Raw genomic sequence first — 19,801 nt, 5'->3', positions numbered from 1 at the left:
TTATATATAGATAGGAAAAAACCTCATTATTTATAGGATTTCTTTGCTTGCCTCAGAAGCTCAATGGAATAGACAAAACTTTACTGTACAGCATGGGGGTCAGTGTGCTGTGCACAATGAGGTATTATACTGAAATACCTCAAATCTGCATTCTTATGACAGCCAATAACTTTTGAAAATGAATTTGACTGACTCCTTGACAATTAAAACGTTTGATGCTTTCTTTTGTTGACTTCTGCCATTATGTGACAAAGCTAATGCTTACCTACAATTCATGAAAATGGTCTTCCTTAACACAATAAATGAAAACAAAAAAGTTTCTCTTTTATATAAAATCTATTTTCCCAATTCTGAAAGTTCAATGTTAAATTACGCATTTGTCACATATGCTCTATGCAGGCCACATCTAGAAACGGTGCACACATTTTAAAAAACAAAAAGCAAGAGCAGAAATAATCAAGAATAGGTTTTCAGCCAAAAAAAAAAAAAAAAAAAGGCAGGCACTGAATCAGTTTGCAGACACTGTCAAATACAAAGAAATACCCTGCTCATTCTCTTGATCAAGTCTGTGCCTGGAAGGCTTCACTTAATTGCATGATGCCATCTTGTCCATTTTATTTCACTGAATGATGCCATTTTGTCCATTTTATTTCATTGATGCCATACTGTCCATTTTATTTCATTGAATGATGCCATACTGTCCGTTTTGGGCTGCTCTGCTGGGGTCTGAGGCCACTTAAGGAGCAGGAGCATTGCTCTGTAGAAACCGGCGGAAGTCCTTAATCATGGGGCGAAGGATCTGCACAAGAGCATTCAGAGCAGCCTGCATCCCTTCCATGGCCTGGGCTTGGCGCTCCTGGGCACATGCCTGTACTTCCTGAGAGCGGCGGATCATCTGCAGGAGGTCATTTTGCTGCTCGATGTTCTGGGCCATCTCTTTCATGTGGAGATTGGTCACTCGCTGCTCCTGCAGGAGCTTGGCTGAGTTCAGGGCAATGCGGCTCTTCAGTTCCTGAGGCTTCACAGAGACTTCTGCTTGCTGAGCCATCATCTCTAAGGGGGCCTCGGCAGTGACTGTGGTCGGAGCTTCTGTTGTGCAGTACTCCACAACACCATCCTCCAAACTATGGTATGTTGTCTCAGCTGGAACTAAGAAGAAGAGGAAGGAAATTTTATTTAAGCTACAATATTTATACGTTTATATGATATTTTAATCTTTTTTCCTTATAGAAAGTGACATTTGTTACTCAACAATTATATTCCAATTCAACAAAACTAGTGATTTTCCACTCAACAGCACCAATGTTTATAACCCAAATTACATATACAGTGGTACCTCTGGTTTCGTACTTAATTCGTTCTGGAGGTCCGTTCTTAACCTGAAACTGTTCTTAACCTGAAGCATCACTTTAGCTAATGGGGCCTCCCGCTGCTGCCACGTCGCTGGAGCATGATTTCTGTTCTCATCCTGAAGCAAAGTTCTTAACCTGAAGCACTATTTCTGGGTTAGTGGAGTCTGTAACCTGAAGTGTATGTAACCCGAGGTACCACTGTAATTGCGTTTTAAGGTTCCATCATCTAATTTCATCCCTCTTCAACATGTTTCTTAATATATTCTGCTGTTTTTTTACACTTGAAATTTCGCTGTGGTCTTCACATAGCAGTTTACATAGTAATAACTGGAACAATTAAAGCATTCTAAAAAAAAATCCTGAAGTTTTCACAAGGATTTTATCTGCGCTCTTTTGGAGGAATTGGAGCAGAGAAGAACAAGGTAAGAGGGAAAGAAAATGCAAAAGAACCAGTAACAATAGCACAAAAACAAAATGGTTTTGACAAGGCACTGTGGGTGATAACACAAAACAGCCTGGCAATGGTAAGAAAGATGCGTGAGAAAAATCCATAATATTGACTCAAACCACAAATGAGAAGATTGAGGGTTATAATCCAAAGTTAGTTCTACTTACAGTTGCAAACAAAATTATTCAGCCCCCATTGCAAAGCAGGCTTATCAAAATTTACAGACTTTCAGCTGGATGCTTCAAGTGGAGGCTTATTATCCATTACAGTATTTTCATTATTAACCATCAAATTTCTATACTTCCCTTAGCGTACAATCTAAGAAATCAAATAACTTTATTTCACTGAATGTTTAAGTTAAGCATTGTGTATAACATGGGGAAGGAAGAAACAACACACTCACTCTGAGTAAGGGTGACTGTTGTGGCTGCAGCAGTAATAGGTATCTCTGATCCATCTGAAGTGCAGTCTCCAGCAGGCAGGCTAATAATGGTGGCTTCCCCCAGCAAGTTACAGATGCGCTGCTGCATGGGAGTTAGAATAACTGGAGCAGCTGTGACTCCTAATGGATCTTCAGCATCTTGGCCCTCAACACCTCCATCCTGGCCATCGCCACCTCCTTCCATTGCAGCCCGGACCTGCGCCACCTTGCGTCGCACCTCCGTCTTGAGATCAGACCATTTTTTCTTGACTTCAGGCAGCTCCCGGCGGCAGGTAGCAACAGCATTAACACGGCGTAGGATGTTGTGCCAAGCAGCAGCCTTAGCAGCCAGTGGTACGCCAGCATTGAAGTGGTTGATCAGTAGGTGCTTGCTCCGCTCAAGCTCCTCCACAATTATCTCCACTTCTCGTTCCGAGAAGTTCATTTTCCGCTTTTTAGCCGGCGGAGCCGGAGGGGATGCCATTGCCATGGAATGTTCAAGTCCCAAAGCAAACTGGGTGCTGTGGGCCTTGCTGAAGTCCAGAGACAAAACAAGATATCAGGATGTCTGGGAAGGTTGAAATGCAGCTGCCAAGGACACAGATCTGGCTGCAGTAAACAACTAAACTCTAGAAAAAGTTGAGAAGCAAGGTTATTCCTTGTGAGTATAATAAAAACCTCTATAACCAGTTTACATGAAAACAATAAAAAACATTCAATAAAATTTCCTAAAACCCTGATGTGATGAGATCAAAACAAAACACAACTCTTTAATACAAATAAAACTTAGTACACACACACACACAGCACCAGTCAAACGTACCAAGAAAGCTGGGGCAACCCTGGAATTTACTGAGAAGCACTTAAAGGTCATTGATCATCTCTCCACAAATTTCTTGAGGGAGGGCATTCCAGAGGGTGGGTGCTGTCACCAAGTAAGTGTCCTTTTGCATTGTTACCAAATACAATCCAGCAGAGGCCACCCAGCAGTCTCCTTGAAGGACTAAAGTTTGGCCTTTTTTTGTACCAGGAGGCAGCATTATCTTCAAGAGATACTTATAAATTATCAGAGCCATAAATTGCAAGCCATAAATTGCAAAGACTGGGCAGGAAGATGTTACTATATTTTGGCCAATGCAGTTGATTATTAGATTTATATGGCAACTTTTGGAAGATCAGTTTCAAAAGGGTTTTTCTGGGGAGAGGGGTTCTGCTGGTCTAAAATACAGAAAGCAAGTGGGAACAGTATGCATTATTGGTTTTGAAGAGACAGGTGTCCTGTATGCATGATGATGGGGTGGTGGATTTCCTATTTTAAAATGGCAGGAGGCAGATGAAAGGGATATGTGTGACTGTGTTATTAAGACTGTGATTTTATGCACACATATATGGGAAGTCCCACTGAGTACAATGGGACTAACTTCTGAGTGAGTAAGATTGGGATGGTGCAGTCCTGAAATTAAGGCTGCAGTTCAGTTCTAGCCTCACCCTGCAGTAAGCACCACTGAAATAAATAGGGCTTACCTCTGAGTAGACATGAATGGTATTGTACCATTAAAAAAAACCAGTAATTTTTAGGGTCAATGGTGCTAATCAAGATAATTACAAAAAAGGAGTTTCCTGTCACAAGAGAAGTGAAAACTGAAATTTCATTACATCGCGCAGTGTAATTTCAGTAAAAAAACCCTGAAATATAATGAATGCACGTAACTCACAACTTGCAAGTATTAAACTTACGCGTATTCGGCTGTACACACTTTGCAATCTCCCCTCCCCCAGCTGTACACACTTGACAATTATTTTTTAAAAGGGTGGGAGTCCAGTAAAAGGACATTTGGCAATCCTACCTGCCATTGCACCCAATGTGTTTTGACTATACACTATTTTGGCTTTACGTGCTATCCCTCTGGATTGTAACCTCCAGCATAAGCAGAGACCTGCCTGTATTCGTTTAATTTATGGGAGCAGAAGAGGAAGGGGAGAAACAAATAAGTTTCTGAGGAAGGAAAAAAAATCAAATCCAGGGGCTGTATCCAACTACGCCTTGCCTGTCCCCATTGATTTCAATGGGGCTACTCCATGCATGACCCATACTGGACACCCAAGAGTATACTGGGCAGGAGGAACGAAAACATACTGTTTTAAAATGCCAGTGTGATTTCTTGAGGGAAGGGAGAAGAAAAAGAACTGGTTTTAAATTTAAGATGGAGAAGAAAAAAAGGATGACTATGGGGGTGGGGGAGAGAAAAAGGAAGAGGGTAAATTAAACATGATTTCTTTGGAAGTTTGTGGTTTCCGAGGAAAGGAGGGAGGAAGAATGATATGAAACTTCCAACCTTCAAGATATGTGCGGGCGGGTGTGAACCACACTGCGATCTTTGGGTGAAGGGTTTAATAAATAATTTAACAAATAAATAATAATAATTAAATATTTCTAATGGAGAATGAGGGGGGAGAATCCCCTGATGGATGGCAATATGTCAGGGATGCTTTAGTCGAGATTCCTGTATCGCAGCGGGCTGGACTAGATGACCCCTGGGATCCCTCCCAACTCTACGATGCCATGATTCCGTGGAAGGGAGTTTGCTGAGGTAAAGGATAAAGATAAAGGAGAAGATGGGCGTGAGGGGAAGGTTGAGGGAGGCGGCGGCAAAGAGCGCCAGAGGGCGCTGAGGGGAACCCAGGAAAGGCCCAACGCCTAGGAGGAGGGTGGGGACCTTGGATAACTGCCTCGCCGGCCTCAGGCGAGGCTGGAGCCCTAAGTGCCCTCAGGGGAGCCCCTTCCTCGCTCCCCATTTATATTTCCCAAAATAATAAATACTTTTTAAAAAAAACACACAAAAATAATAATACGCAAATTGCGTACCCCAACCACCGGTCGAATCCCACACCAAAGAGGGCCTCTAGTCTGCGGCAGTGGCGTAATGGCTTCCAGAATCAGCGTCTCTTGTATCTCCACTTTTATTGGACTGTCCTCCTGCCTTTCACGACCCGGTGTCCACCCCCACCCGCAACGCTTCGCTACTATTGGCTCGCTTTGGATTTGCGCCAAAGACCGCTATCCCTCGTCTAGCTGTTTGTCCCGCCTTATTAGACGTAGGGCAGCACTTACTGGTTGCGGATTGGGTAACAGTCATGTCCGTCATATGCAAAGTACACCCCTCCACACCGCTCCGCCATAGTCTTGCCTATCACAATTGAAGTTCCGCCTCCTGCCTATTTTTTGCCTCGACGCCTACTAGCTGTCCGTATGCAGTTACATTGGCCAATAGGCCATCCCACTCCTTACCCAAATCTCGTTCTCCAATCGCTGCACGCCATCTTGCCAATCCTTCATTTTCATTGGCTGAGAGGCTTTCGTGTCGTCCTGCCCTTCTCATCAGAAAGCGCACGAAATGTGTATATGTAGTACTTTACCGGTACTCGTGCCTGTCAAGAAAGCCAGCGAAACACAGGGTTGGGTAGGTGGAAAGAGGCGGATGGGAGGGGGAAGACGCCCGAGTCATGTGCCGCCCGGTGCCCTGTCCTTTTTCCGTCCCCGCCTCCTTTGGCTTCATAGGACCTTCCATCCCCCCTTTTGATTGGTTAATAGAGGGCCTCGCGAGTCCCTTCCTTTTCCCCCTATTTTTTTTTTTGCCGGCGGTTCGGGTGACGACACACTGATCTGGCCAACCAGGTGACTCGGTTCCGTTACGTTGACACAATTAGCCAATCAGCGAGCGGCGCGCGCAGGCCGGGTGGGTAAAAGAGAAAGAGGCCGGCTCCTTTGAAGCAGGCGCGGCGCCATTTCCCGGCGAGCCGCCTCAAGGGTGGGGGTGCGCGTGCGTGGCGGCTGAGGCAACTGGGCATGCCGGCTAGCGCGCGGCGCTCGCTGGCTTCCCCGGTGGTGAACGGCGTCCTCTGCCAGTGCGGCGCCGCCGCCGCCACGGCGTCCCCTTTGAGCGCGGCGGTGGCGGGGGGGCCCGCCATACCCGCCCTTGATGGAAGCGGCGGCTCGTCCCCTCCTGCTTCTTTCGCTTCGCCCCCGGAGCAGGAGCGGCGCCTGCGGAGCCTCTTCCTCCAGCTGGACGTGAACCGCGACGGCGCTCTCTGCGTCCACGACTTGTTAATCGGCCTGCAGCGTCTCGGGCTTCAGCGCTCCGAGAGGGATGTGTGGGTAAGCCCTTCCGCGATTCCTCCGCTAGACCTGCTTCTTTCACCCACCGCTGCGTAGCCACCTCTCGCGAAGGGCCCGTGTCCCTCTTTCCTTCTTCCCGCCCCTTTTTCTCGTTTTATGATACAGCTTCTTTCGATGCTAAATCATTTAGGGGGGGAAAGGCTAATTTGTTGCAAACCTTAATTTAAAAGATAATACGAGACCGCCTCTCCTGGTCTGCCCCGCGGAGAACCTTAAGGACCACAAATGACAACATTTTGGAGGTCTCAGGGTGGTTAGATTGGTCTCAACTAGGGCCAGGGCCTTTTCAGTACTGGCCCCAACGTGGTGGAACGCTCTGTCAAAAGAGACCAGGGCCCTGCAGGACTTGACATCTTTCCGCAGGGCCTGCAAGACAGAGCTGTTCCGCCTGGCCTTTGGTTTGGACTCAGTCTGACCCTTATGTTTCCCTCCCCTTATGGTTTTGGACTATGGGCTTCTTTTAAAATGAGGCCGCATTTTAAATTGCATTTTAACCTGTACAGTGGTACCTCAGGTTAAGTAATTAATTCGTTCCGGAGGTCCGTACTTAACCTGAAATGGTTCTTAATCTGAAGCACCACTTTAGCTAATGGGGCCTCCTGCTGTTGCTGCGCCGCTGGAGCACAATTTCTGTTCTCATCCTGAATCAAAGTTCTTAACCTGAAGCACTAATTCTGGGTTAGCGGAGTCTGTGACCTGAAGCGTATGTAACCTGAGGTACCACTGTATTTAAAATTGGTCCCCCCCCATTGTGTTTTTACTGTAATTTTAGTGGTGTTAGTCGCCTTGAGCCTGACTCTGGCTGGGGAGGGCGGGGTATAAATAAAAATTATTATTATTATTAGTACATGCATCATTTTATTTGTATTCAGCCTTTCCATACAGTGGTGCCTCGCAAGACGAAAAGAATCCGTTCTGTGATTCTCTTCGTCTAGCGGTTTTTTCGTCTTGCGAAGCAAGCCCATTGATAGATTAGCGCTATTAGCGGCTTTTAGCGGCTTATCTGCTGATCGGATCAGCTGATAAGTGGCTGAGCGGCTTAGAAAAGGGGGGGGGGGAGGAAAAAAACCCAGCAGGAACTCGCAAGACATTGTCGTCTTGCAAAGCAAGCCCATAGGAAATTCGTTTTGCGAAGCACCTCCAAAACGGAAAACTCTTTCGTCTAGCGAGCTTTCCGTCTTGCGAGGCATTCGTCTTGCGGGGCACCAGTGTAGTTTGAACCATGCTTATGATATGAAAAAATAAACAATTACATTTTGTCACAAACAAGAAATAAAACACATTTTAAAAATGCATCCATTTTAGATAGTATTAGCCCAAACATACCGTACATATGGTTGATAATCATGAAAAGCTTGCAGCCATCCAATGGGATGTACTATTATTTTTATATATAGCACCATTGGTGTACATGGCACTTTACAGAGTAACTAACTAAACCACTGATAGTCTTGTACTCCATGAATTTGTCCAATCCTCTTTAAAAGCTGTTCAAATTGGATGAGAGATGTAAAAAACAAACACCATTATACATACTCATGTATGTGTAAAGTATATAGCTTTATCAACTTGTTCCAGGTGTTAATTTATAATAACCTGATTCCCAGAGCAGCATGTGTATCATAACATTAGTGTAGAATCATAGTGGCATGGTTAGAGTTGAGTTATAATGCCTTCAGCTTTTAACTGAGTTAGTATTAAAAATGCTTGAAATATGCATATGAAGCCAGTGTTCACTGCTTCTTCTTCCCTTCATCCAGGTAGCTGCACATTTCTGAAGGTTGCTGTATTTATAATTCATAATTTGTAAAGCTAGCAGTTGCAGCTGATAGTGGATGGACTGCTGCCTGCCACTTCGTATTCGGATGCTCATTTTTAGGTGATAATATATGGTAGGACAATGATGTTTCCCTAGTACAGTATATAATGAAGCTATAATAACTTTCTCAACTTTTAAGTTGGCGGAATTCATTCTTTTGCAGCGGAACATAGCATATGGAGACAATATTCCAACGTGTAGTAGTGGTGGTAGTAAGCCTTTGGCAGTGATGTGTAGAAGCATTAATAAGCATGTCCTTGTTTTCACTTCTGAAATGGTGTGAGTGGCTATGGCTTTTTTTCTTTTCTTTTCCTTTTGTTTTTACTGGGGTGATTGAACCCTGGGTGACCAATACAATCATGCTATTATCATATTATGGTCATTGGTCATAGCAGCCATTTCTATAGTCAATTGGTTCCCTACAATATTTCATAGAAGATTGTTTACTTTTAGTGAGCAAATACTGTTTCAAGTTGCTGAAGGTTCTTCTTTGCCTGCTGAACCCAATATACCATACATTTACCCTTCTATAGCCTGTCCTGAGCTGGCTTCCAAAGCAGGCACATTCATAAACTTACTACAGCATGTGTGCGTTGTGAAACTTAACAGTTATGCTTACTCCCAGCACAGAAGAGAATTTGTGCTCTGGCATTTTACATCCATGTGCATGTATTTGCCATATATTCTTGTCTCATTCAAATTTCTAGGATTCTGGGAGAATCATTATCTGTGTGCATGATTTAACTTTTCTCCTAAGCCACCTCAATTTACTCTCCAACTTCAATCACAGCTTTGTAGTACACCCCTATGAACAGGTCAATGCTACAAACTGACATAAGAATGCTAGGAGCCATGTGGCTATATGGACCTCGGTTGTGGGTGCCAAAACAAAATGTCTAGGCGCCCTTATTTTTGTTCTCCTTAACTTCCTGTATTTAGTGTGTAACTAAAAACTGGCATGTTCTCATATGCAAAATAAGGGCGGGGCTGGCAGTGGAAATCTGGTTCCTTGGCTAAATTGTTAGTTTGTGCTCCAGCTAGTCTTGACCACTGCAACATGCTTTTTCCTGGCCATTCTTTGTCACATCTCTGCTGTCACATCCTCCCCAGAATTCTGCTACCACCAAAATAATATCTCTTCAACACCTACTTGCTCTGCATCCTATGTCTCTCAATATGAATTTATATGTAAAGCTCTTCATTTAGTCCCATCCTATTTTTCTTAGTTCTCACTTCCCAACTGACACAGAGCCCAAGTACATGTATTTGCATTTGTGTATAATTCACTATTGCTTATTTTTTAAAATATAGATTGTAAGCACCTCAGGGCAGGGGCCTGTATATTTGGTTTAGTTAGTTACTCTGTAAAGTGCCATGTACACCAATGGTGCTATATATAAAAATAATAGTACATCCCATTGGATGGCTGCAAGCTTTTCATGATTATCAACCGTATGTATGTTTGGGCTAATACTATCTAAAATGGATGCAGTCTGTTCCTCTTTCCGACAACACATATCTGGATTTAGCAATGGTGACTTCCAGGTGAGGATGTTTCTCAGGCAGCTTTCACCATTTATGGCAGGTGTGAGAAACCTTCATCCCTCCAGATGCTGATGGGAGCTGTAGTTCAGCAAGCATGGCCAGTGGTCTGGGATAATAGGAGCTGCGGTTCTGCAACACCTGAAGGGCCAAAGGTTCTCCACTGGGGGATAATTGCAAGTGGTGCAACCGTCTTCCTATTCCAGCATATTTAGTTCCAGAAACCATTCTTTATGGAAGTATAGACTACTAGAGCATCAGAAAGATTGATGCTGACTAGCACCTTGCGAGCCTCTTGTTTTGGAGACACAAGAGGGCCATGAGAATCCTCGTTTCATATTTTTAAAGACAGGCATTCCAATCTCATGAGCCTTGTGGAATAATAAGTGTCTGCATTGCTACTTAGAGCAATTTCAGCCATTCCAAGACAATGAAACATTCTGTGCTTTACAGAAGATGGCATGGTTGGGAAAGCTGCACTTCGGAGTCATGGGGAAGCAACGTGGTGCTGTTCTGAAGGAGTTGCCAATAGGGATACCTGTAAGAGGCATGACGTGCTGAGATAATCAGTGTTAGAAACTGAAATATAAAAGCTAGGAGCCAAATGGCTCCTGGAATCTGGAAAAAAACAGAATGGCTAGTTGCCATTCCCTTCCCACCCCATGTAGCAGCACTTTCTATTTATTTTTTTTGAACTAACACACAATTCTCACGAATCAGTGACAAATTGTTAATATCACATTTTAAAAATAGACGTTCTTAATGGGACACCACAAACCATAAATGAGCCTCAGCCTCAGCAATAGTGTATGATGTGTGTGTGTGTGTGTGTGTGTGTATCAATGTCTACATAGAAATAGATTCTACTGAAGTCAAAAGGGCTTACACCCAGGCAAATGTGAAAGGAGAGTCCCAATTCCAAGTTAACGTTTGTGTGTGTGTGGGACTGCCTAAGCAGCTGGGCCTTCAAAGTCATGTTATACTTATATGAAAGGTTCTGGGTACCTGGGATGCCACATTTACTGTGGCAATTTATTATTATTAAAATTTGTGTATTGCACTATGAAAAGGCAGCCAAATAAAAACAAGTGAAAATGAATCAATCAAGTAAAAATGAAAAGGTAGCCAAATAAAAACACTCCAAAAATCTTCACAAAACCAGGTATAGTAGCTAATAGACAGAGAGCCCAAGGCAAGAAAGATGATAAGTTAGGAGAGGGGGAATTGAGGCATGAAAGGGTAAAAATGAGAAATTAAACCTCAGGAAGAATTTCACAGGGCTTAAGATGAATATAATGTTATGGAATTCAGATTGTAATACAATAAAATCAATATATAAGAAACAAAAGAAGCAATTAGGGCACAATTTAGGAAAAAAGGTTGTTTTCAATCCTGATCTGAATCTGCTTGTTACTCAGAAGTAAATCACAACCAAGTTCAATGGGGCTTTTCTCCTCCCTCTCCCCTTTTAAAACCCATGTATGATGTGCTTTTAATTTGAAATATACTTGCCAGTTATGATGGTTTAAATAGTGCATGTTAAAGTGTTATCTACCTCAGACTCTCACAGTAGTAGATAGTTTATTCAGACTCTCACAGTGATGGCTTAAAATCAAAACAAATTTTGGAGTGGGTTCATTGAAGGACACTTAAGTCCTGGGTTTGCAAATTGGACACTCAAGGTGGTGTCTCTGCCATCACTTGCATAGGGCTTTAATATGTATTAGTTGTGGTGACAAAATGATAAATTTATATGAAGGAAAGTGGGTTTAGGGAGAATCCAGGGCTTGTCTGCAGAGTGGAAGAAAAGGATGATGTTTTTCTGCCTCTCTACTTCCAGCCACTCTATGAAGAATGAAGAAGGGATCCTCTTAAGAATATTAGAGGGGTGGGCAGGGGAAGCATGGCTTTGTTTTTTGCAGTCTTCAGATGAGGACTAGACCATGTGAAAAATGAACATAAGATTTTTAGTTGGGGTTCATTCATTTTCAGCTTTGTATTCTTGTTTTTAAAAAGTGCACCTAGACATTCCATTGTTGCACCCATAACCTAGGTTTAAAGTGCCATTCATCTTCTAGGTTTCATATTTCAGTTTCTAACACTGGACCTTCCTTTTAATATCCAGAATTTGAGAATCTCTTAAAACATTAAAGTATTAATGTAAGCACCACCCTCCCCCTCCCTTGATGGGGGTCATGTCTTCTAAGGGGTGTTTTCTTGTGTAAATACAGTCAATGGGACTCTAATATTGGGAAATTCATCACAATAAAACAAGCAGATGTTAGATTTATAAAGTGGGTTTACATATGCTAAGTCTTAAAATACTATAATAGTTCTCCTAAACAATGGGGGTTGGGGGAAGGAAGCAGGTTCCCAACCTCTCTAAAGCAGCTCTCTTCTCTTCTGAAATAAGATGGGGAGGAATCCACCCCTCTTCTGTCTAGGAACCGAAAGTGAAGTGCCTCCTTAACAGTGGAGCAAACAGAGGCAGAGGAAGAGATGGATGTGGGTGGGCTGAACTGGAAATCTGAACCTGGTTGCTAGATGGTGCTCTGGAGTCGCAAAAAAAGACTGGTGATGGGTTAATTTCGAACTGAATAAGATAGCAGCTGCACTCCTGAAAAATTCTTGGACGATATGGCCAGCCAGTTTTAGTTAAGAACACAAGGGCAAGGAGCTATTATGATGGCACAAACCAGTCAAGAAGAAGCAACAGATGTGAGGCTTTAAGAGCTTTTTGTGGTGGAGGTGGGAGGGAGGGAGAGGAGGGCTGCTTTGCCACACTGGTGGGTGCGAAGGGGTGGAGTGAATGCTTCATCCTGCAAGAGTATGCCAGCTAGTGGGACAGTTTCTTGGCGATAGATAGGGAGCAGGGAGTACTCGATTGAAGCCACTGAGTAGAAGTGTCATAGGAGCATAGAGCCATTATGATTAAATGGAATTTGTTCACAAGAACTACTGGATGGAAAGGGTTTTTTTTGGGGGGGTTATCCTATTCTGCTTAGAATATACTTATTTTTAAACGATTGGACATTTTCCTGCCCCACATCATTCAGGAAGGATAAATGAAAAATTGTTTGATTGATATGAGATGTCAGTGCTAGATTAAAATGAAACATATTCTGACATAGGTAGCTTGCTTGTTTTTTAATTACTTTAACTGACACCTATCCTTTTTCAACTCAAATTAACAATAAATCTGAAATTGCATGTTGGAATAGCTAGACATAGGAAGGGGTTAATTTCCTTCATGAACATAAATTGCCCCATGGGTGAGGTAATCTGCAAGGCACAATGAACCTGTTGCTGTGGTAATGGCTGAGCCATGACCATGTGATTAATGTATGTCAGCTAGTTCCGTGTGTTGTGTCTTGGTTATTTGGTGCAACGGTAATACATTGTGTATACCGTATTTTTCGCCCCATAGGGTGCACTGCCCCATAGGACGCACCTAGGGGTTTTTTTGGGGGGGGGAATAAAGAAAAAAAAATTATTTCCCCCCCAGGCGCGGGGCTGGCACGGGGGAAGCCCGAGCTTCCCCCAACCCCAGCCCCGAGAACAGCCTGCTCTCCGCAAGCCTAGGGAGCCCGGCGGGAAGTCGCGCTGGTCTCCCGAGGCTTGTGGAGAGCTGCGTGAAGCCCGGGCGCACTCTTCAGCGCGCCCTTGGCTTCGGAATGCAGGCAGCTCTCGGGAGCCCGGCGCGACTTCGCGTCGGGCTCCCGAGGGTTGCGCAGAGCTTCCTGAAGCCTGGAGAGCGAGAGGGGTCGGGGTGCACCGACCCCTCTCGCTCTCCAGGCTTCAGCGAAAGCCTGCATTCACCCCATAGGACGCACACACATTTCCCCTTCATTTTTGGAGGGAAAAAGTGTGTCCTATAGGGCGAAAAATATGGTTTCTCTCTGAAAAGTCTGCTACAAGCTGGAACTTATTATTCTGTGTACAGTGGACGCTTGGGTTGCGAACGTGATCCGTGCGGGAGGCACGTCCGCAACCTGCAGCACTGCGCATGCGCAAAGCGCGATTTAGTGGTTCTGTGCGAGTGGCGAAACCCGGAAGTATACTATTCCGGTACTTCTGGGTTCGGTGTGGTGCGCAGCCCGAAAATGCGCAATCTTAATCATCTGTAATCCGAGGTGTGACTGTATAACTTTGTCCAGAGCTGTTTGCTGAGCCTCTTCCTTCTACAGCAGCAAAATATTTGGGCATTACTCTAACTGATACTGCGAGCAAAATCTTCAGTTCCACCGTGTGTGCATCTTATATTAGATTCCCAACACTGCATTCTAAAAGTTTGCATTCGTTGCTGAATGTACTGATGATTATATAATTTTGGAGAACTTGTAAAAAAAGAAGCCTGAAACATTTGAAAGCTGTATTTCTCAAAAATGATGCTTCAGCTGATTCACAATATGAATAATATTTAGATTGGCTAGAATATTTAGATTTGCAACTTTTGTTTCAAATACAGTGGACCCTTGGGTTACGTTACCTTTGGGTAATGTAACTTTCAGGTTGCGAACGTGGCAAACCTGGAAGTGGGTTTGCTGCATGCGCAGAAGCGCCTCTGCGCACCTCACGCATGTGCAGAACAGGCGACTCCAGTTATGAAGGTTTTGGGATATGGCTGGGCCTCCGGAATGGATCCCGTTCGTAACCAGATGTACCACTGTACTGCTTTTAAGTTTTCTTTCACAATGATCAAACAGTGGTGCATGTAGCCTCAATACAAAGGTAGCCTCAATACATGGAAATGCTCTTACATTTCTGCTATCTGTAAGCATGATGTGTGCCACAAACATTCTGGCTGTCCACTAAATTTGTACTAGTAAATGTTCTTCTCACTTTCACCCTTTTATTGGTATGACCTTCTTTCGTCTGTCCTTGTTCAGAATCCTCATCTCTACTTTCATCTCTTTTCTCACAGACTGTGGCAACTCCTCTCTCACTTGTCTTCTCATGTATCGACTGTCTAGATTCCTGCTTGTGACCTCTACTACTTGACATCTTCACATGTTCCAAGAACCGCTCATTTGCACCACATGCTACAGTGTCTGGTGTTTGTTTGGAGTTCCTGTTCAATACTTTGCAACTGTGTTCAGAACTGTCTTCAGTTGATTACAAGCTATCTCTTATAAACTATCACTCTCGGACAGATTAAATGCATATATTCAGCCTTCATTCTTAAATTTATGGATAAATGTTTCTCTTCTCACTGGGTCTTACCGTGACATTTGAGATGCCATACAACAGACTACTGCACTACATAAATGGTGTGAATTGGGTAGGTGGGTGTGACCCACATCCATGGAAAAAATAATGAACTGCCTGGGATTATTATGAGAGAGCTGGATACCTTTCCAGCTGATATTTTTGACCTGGAATCATATCAGTTGTAATAGCCTCAGTTGTCCATATATTTTGTCTAGTTGTGGTAGTTAGATGTTATTTGTGATCACCAAGCCTGCCTCTTCCCCCAAATCCTTTGTCACCTGCACCTCCAGCAATACCACATGCAACTTGTAAAATTGTAAGTGATGGTCTGGAAAGTTTTACTGTGAGATAAATATCACTATATTCTGTTTATATTCTGTTACTTATCTCAGCGACTTTAATGGGAAATCTCACCTAAATGTGATATGGCTGTTTTAATAAACTTGTATAATTTTGACACTACTTATTCAACCTGATATTGCACGTCAGGTTTAATTTCCTGTTGAGCAGGAAGCAGAGACTGTAATCAGTATGGAACATAGGACTGCTTTTCTATTACCTGAACATACTCTCCAGAGTTCTTCTCTGATTAGCCTATCTCTCAGATATTGTCAACCTGTGTCTGCTCTGTATGGCTTCATACTGCAGATAGAGGTTTGAGTAACCGAGGTAGTGGTAAATAACTTGGTAGTGGTCCTCAATGTTATTTAATGGTGTTATTTATAGCAGGCGTCACTTAAATTGATGAACAGAAATGTAAGTGACTTGAAGTTCCACTGCAACATGCAAATCACCTTCTTGTGAACTGAGACCGGAAGCTCTAGTGCAGAATCACATGATAGCTTATCTGCAGCCACCAGCAGATCTTCTCCTTGGCACTTGGACTTGACACCCGATGAGTCATTGCAGAGTCACCTCGGGAGACAGGGCTGCTTTGGCTGCTGTTTCTCATATTGAATTACTTGAGAACAAATTGGAATTACCTAGTCAGCAGCCATTCTTTATCCTTTGCCGCTTGTTTTCTATGCTTCTAGCTTCTTCAGTTAAGACTGCTATCTTTTGAAAGTATGTTAAGGTTTTTTCATGACTCTGTACATTTAAACATTAAAATATTTTTTTACAAAAAACTCCTGCCTGAATAATGTTATAGGAATTCATGTTATAGGAATTCTAAGGTCTCAAATATAGAATAAATGTTGATAATTGCACAAAGTAAGCACACATACATAAGTATATAATCTACATGTCTAAAATAGTATAGGAGAGCAATCCAAAAGCCATCTTGGCTCTCCTGAAGACTCTAAATTTCCCCTGCCTCCTGAATTCCCCTTTCCTGAGAACAGATAGCAATCAGGGGAAGTTCATGAAGGGATTCCTCTCCTATATCTATGAACCTCCTTTGTATCAATTGTCATTGTTTGCCCATATGCTCTGCATTGAGGGATGTCTGACAGGCATCCTGATTGTCTTATCAAATGCTATTGTTCTGTGTAAACTGACAAACTATGTAAAATTTGCTAAACCCTCAGGAATATCACACCTTGGCCTTCCTGAGTCACAGTAATCCCACTTTATGTGTGATATAATTTCTAACTGTTTTTAGAGGGGATGTCCTGCTTCTCTATGCCAAAATGCAAATCCTTAAAAGAGATTTTCTTCTTGGTTCTGGGCCTCTCTTGCCTCCTTGCTAGGAGGGGAGGGAACTCTGTTGCAACAGAAAAATAAAGATCTGCCTTGCTTTCACTGCATCCTGCCTCCATCCATTCATCTCTGACCGATCATGGACTTAGGGGGCTCAGTCCCTTGGGGTGTTGGGCAGCAAAAGCCAATCACCCCTATTTTCCCTATATCAATATCAACAGTGCTCCAAGCAATTCTGAAAACATGATAGTAGTGTGGTCCTTGCCCAAGGGGTATAATCTCTGCCCTAGTAGACAAGATGGATAGAAGAAGGCCTGAGATTTGGAAGGCGTGTCTGTAGCGATACAGTACAGTAAATGCTACTTCCTGGAACTGTCAGTTGAAAAGGCTGTGTAAGGCATTCAGTGAGTTTGTAGGCAGTGACTCGTTCAGGTTGGGGATGTTTCCAGCTTTGATACCCTGGCCTTCTAATAGCAAATCCTATGCATCTTTCATCAGAAGTAGGTCTCACTGAGTTGAGAAAATAGAGTTTGGAAGCTGGGTGGCACCCTCTCATGCTGCTCTCCCACCCATCCTTTATTTCTCTCTCATGTCACTCCCTTGTATCACATTGCTGTGGAAAGGGGAGCATGTACCAAATGGATGATGAAGTACCGCATTTTTCGCCTCATAGGACGCACCGGCCCATAGGACGCATCAAGTTTTTTTGGGGGGAAATAAAGGAAAAAAATTATTCCCCCCCCCCGGTGCTTGCAGGGCAGGCAGCAGGGAGAAGCACTCTTCTCCCCGCCGCCCGCCTTCAGATCAGGTCCGGGGACAGCGGGGAGACGTGCTGCGCCTCCCAGCTGTCCCCGGAGCTTGTGGGACAGGCAGCGGGGAGAAGCGCTCTTCTCCCTGCCGCCCACCTTCAGATCAGGTCCGGGGACAGCGGGGAGACGCACTGCGCCTCCCCACTGTCCCCGGAGCTTGTGGGGCTGGCGGCAGGGTCTCCCCGCCGGCAGCCTCCAAACCACTTCGGGAGACAGCGGGATGGCGGCATTCTGCCTCCCTCTGTCCCCGACCTTGTGGGGCGGGTGCTGGGGCTCTCCTGAAGCCTGGAGAGCGAGAGGGATCGGTGCATTCGCCCCATAGGACGCACTCACATTTCCCCTTCATTTTTGGAGGGGGAAAAGTGCGTCCTATAGGGCGAAAAATACGGTAACTCCCTTGCCTTGGTATGACATAGGAGAAGTGTGTAAAGGGAGAGCTGGACACAGGGTTGTGTTTAGGTAATGGCTGTGTGCTCTCTTGTTCCTGTCAAGTGGGAACACCATGGTAACTGCACTTGGAGGAGGTGCAGGTGCTGGGAGGTTGATTTAGATCAGTTTTTCAACAACTGCAGCAAGAGTATTGTTAGCCCAGAAATGGAAACAAGAAGAAATTCCAACAAAAGAAGAATGGCAGACGAAATTAATGGACTATGCAGAATTGGACAAAATGACAGGAAGGATTCGAAACCTGCGGGACCAGAGATTTACAGATGATTGGAAGAAGTATATGAATTATTTGAAGAGCAACTGTAATCAACAAATTACGCTAGTAGGACTACAAGAAGTTCTGTAAGGAGAAATATACGAAGTGTTACAAAGTAGAAAAAGATAGAGATATTGGTTATGAGTTTGAAATGTAATGGGGAAGATAAGAAATGCATACTGAGAGATTAGACTGGAAAATTTTCAGACAGGATTGATGGAAGTCAAAAATTTGAATAAGATGTAAAAGTATGTTTAATTACTGTTGAAAATGATATGTTAAAAAAACTAATATATATATGTGTATATATATACAGTGGTGCCTCACAAGACGAAATTAATTCGTTCCGCAAGTCTCTTCGTCTTGCGGTTTTTTCGTCTTGCGATGCATGGTTTCCCATAGGAATGCATTGAAAATCAATTAATGCGTTCCTAGGGAAACCGCCTTCAGACCAGGTCCGGGGACCTGAAGGCTGGGGGGGGGGGACAAGGGCTTTTCTTCCCACCCCCAGCATTTTAAAAAACCCTGGGACAGCGGAGGACTTCTCCACTGTCCGGGGCGATCTTAAAATGCTGGCGGGCGGCATTTTAAAATCGCCCCGGACAGCGGAGGACTTCTCCGCTGTCCGGGGCGATTTAAAAGCCCCTGGGAAGGCAGGCGGGGGGACAAAGACTTTCGCCCCCTGCCCGCCTTCAGAAGGTGTCCCCGCCCCCCCTCCCCACTTCGGAACAGCTTTCCGAAGTGGGGCGGCTGGGGCAGGTGTCCCCGCCCCCCCTCCCCACTTCGGAACAGCTTTCCGAAGTGGGGCGGCTGGGGCAGGCGTCCCCGCCCCCCCTCCCCACTTCGGAACAGCTTTCCGAAGTGGGGCGGCTGGGGCAGGCGTCCCCGCCCCCCCTCCCCACTTCGGAACAGCTTTCCGAAGTGGGGCGGCTGGGGCAGGCGTCCCCGCCCCCCCTCCCCACTTTGGAACAGCTTTCCGAAGTGGGGCGGCTGGGGCAGGCGTCCCCGCCCCCCCTCCCCACTTCGGAACAGCTTTCCGAAGTGGGGCGGCTGGGGCAGGCGTCCCCGCCCCCCCTCCCCACTTCGGAACAGCTTTCCGAAGTGGGGCGGCTGGGGCAGGCGTCCCCGCCCCCCCTTCGGAACAGCGTTTTAAAATGCTGGGGGTCGGCAGCGCTTCGCTCCCGACCCCCAGCATTTTAAAACCTTCCCGGGACACAGGGAGATTTTAAAATGCTGGGGGTCGGCAGCGCTTCGCTCCCGACCCCCAGCATTTTAAAACCTCCCCGGGACACGGGGAGATTTTAAAATGCTGGGGGTCGGCAGCTAACGCTTCGCTCCCGACCCCCAGCATTTTAAAATCTCCCCGGGACACGGGTAGATTTTAAAATGCTGGGGGTCGGCAGCTAACGCTTCGCTCCCGACCCCCAGCATTTTAAAATCTCCCCGGGACAGAGACTTCTCTGCTGTCCCTTGGAGATTTTTAAATGCTGGGGGTCGGCAGCGAACGCTTCGCTCCCGCCCGCCAGCATTTTAAGATCGCCCGGGGCAGGCGGGGGGGGGGAAGGCAGGCGGGGGGGGGAGCAAAGACTTTTGCCCCCCGCCGGCCTTCAGAAGAGGTCCTCTTCTGAAGGCCGGCTGTGGGCGAAAGTCTTTGCTCCCGACCGCCAGCATTTCCCTA

General features: G+C 45.0%; 2 protein-coding genes and 1 long non-coding RNA gene across 10 annotated transcripts in view; 2 read left to right on the top strand and 1 right to left on the bottom strand.

The window, feature by feature from the left end:
* Positions 1-317: 317 nt before the first annotated feature.
* Positions 318-5,761, bottom strand: NAIF1 (nuclear apoptosis inducing factor 1). Of its 6 annotated transcripts, none has more exons than XM_082208999.1 (3): positions 5,511-5,761; positions 2,204-2,850; positions 318-1,149 (listed from the first exon to the last, which is right to left on the bottom strand). In XM_082208999.1, the coding sequence occupies exons 2-3, from the start codon at positions 2,709-2,711 to the stop codon at positions 737-739; spliced, it is 921 nt and encodes a 306-aa protein (XP_082065125.1). In that variant the 5' UTR covers positions 2,712-2,850; positions 5,511-5,761; the 3' UTR covers positions 318-736. The 6 variants fall into 6 exon arrangements, with proteins under 6 accessions (XP_082065125.1, XP_082065128.1, XP_082065124.1 ...); XM_082209002.1 differs by lacking the exon at positions 5,511-5,761 and adding an exon at positions 5,334-5,436; XM_082208998.1 differs by lacking the exon at positions 5,511-5,761 and adding an exon at positions 5,088-5,277.
* A 286-nt stretch (positions 5,762-6,047) lies between these two features.
* The window catches only part of SLC25A25 (solute carrier family 25 member 25), a 43,152-nt gene continuing 29,398 nt past the window's right edge, over positions 6,048-19,801 (top strand). The window contains exon 1 of one of the 2 annotated variants that reach the window (XM_082208937.1): positions 6,048-6,377. In XM_082208937.1, coding sequence (XP_082065063.1) covers positions 6,069-6,377 — 309 coding nt within the window. In that variant the 5' untranslated portion in view covers positions 6,048-6,068. The remainder of the gene's footprint in view (positions 6,378-19,801) is intronic. The other variant, XM_082208938.1, reaches the window with a different exon arrangement.
* LOC309524432 lies at positions 12,159-16,718 on the top strand. Of its 2 annotated transcripts, none has more exons than XR_014215918.1 (2): positions 12,159-12,477; positions 14,684-16,718. It is a non-coding gene; the product is annotated as an uncharacterized lncRNA (long non-coding RNA). The 2 variants fall into 2 exon arrangements; XR_014215919.1 differs by lacking the exon at positions 12,159-12,477 and adding an exon at positions 12,517-12,586.

This window comes from Podarcis vaucheri (genome assembly GCF_965113315.1).
Source record: "Podarcis vaucheri genome assembly, chromosome: Z".
NCBI lineage: Eukaryota > Metazoa > Chordata > Lepidosauria > Squamata > Lacertidae > Podarcis > Podarcis vaucheri.
The sequence above is the reverse complement of the archived record's forward strand: the minus strand, read 5'-3'. Positions and strand labels throughout refer to the sequence as shown.

Excerpts from the sequence above, each read along its gene's own strand:
- NAIF1 (XM_082208999.1), bottom strand. The coding sequence starts at position 2,711 with ATGGCAATGGCATCCCCTCCGGCTCCGCCGGCTAAAAAGCGGAAAATG. Across the intron at positions 1,150-2,203 it reads AACAGTCACCCTTACTCAGA|TTCCAGCTGAGACAACATAC; the intron begins GTGAGTGTGTTG and ends TCTTCTTCTTAG.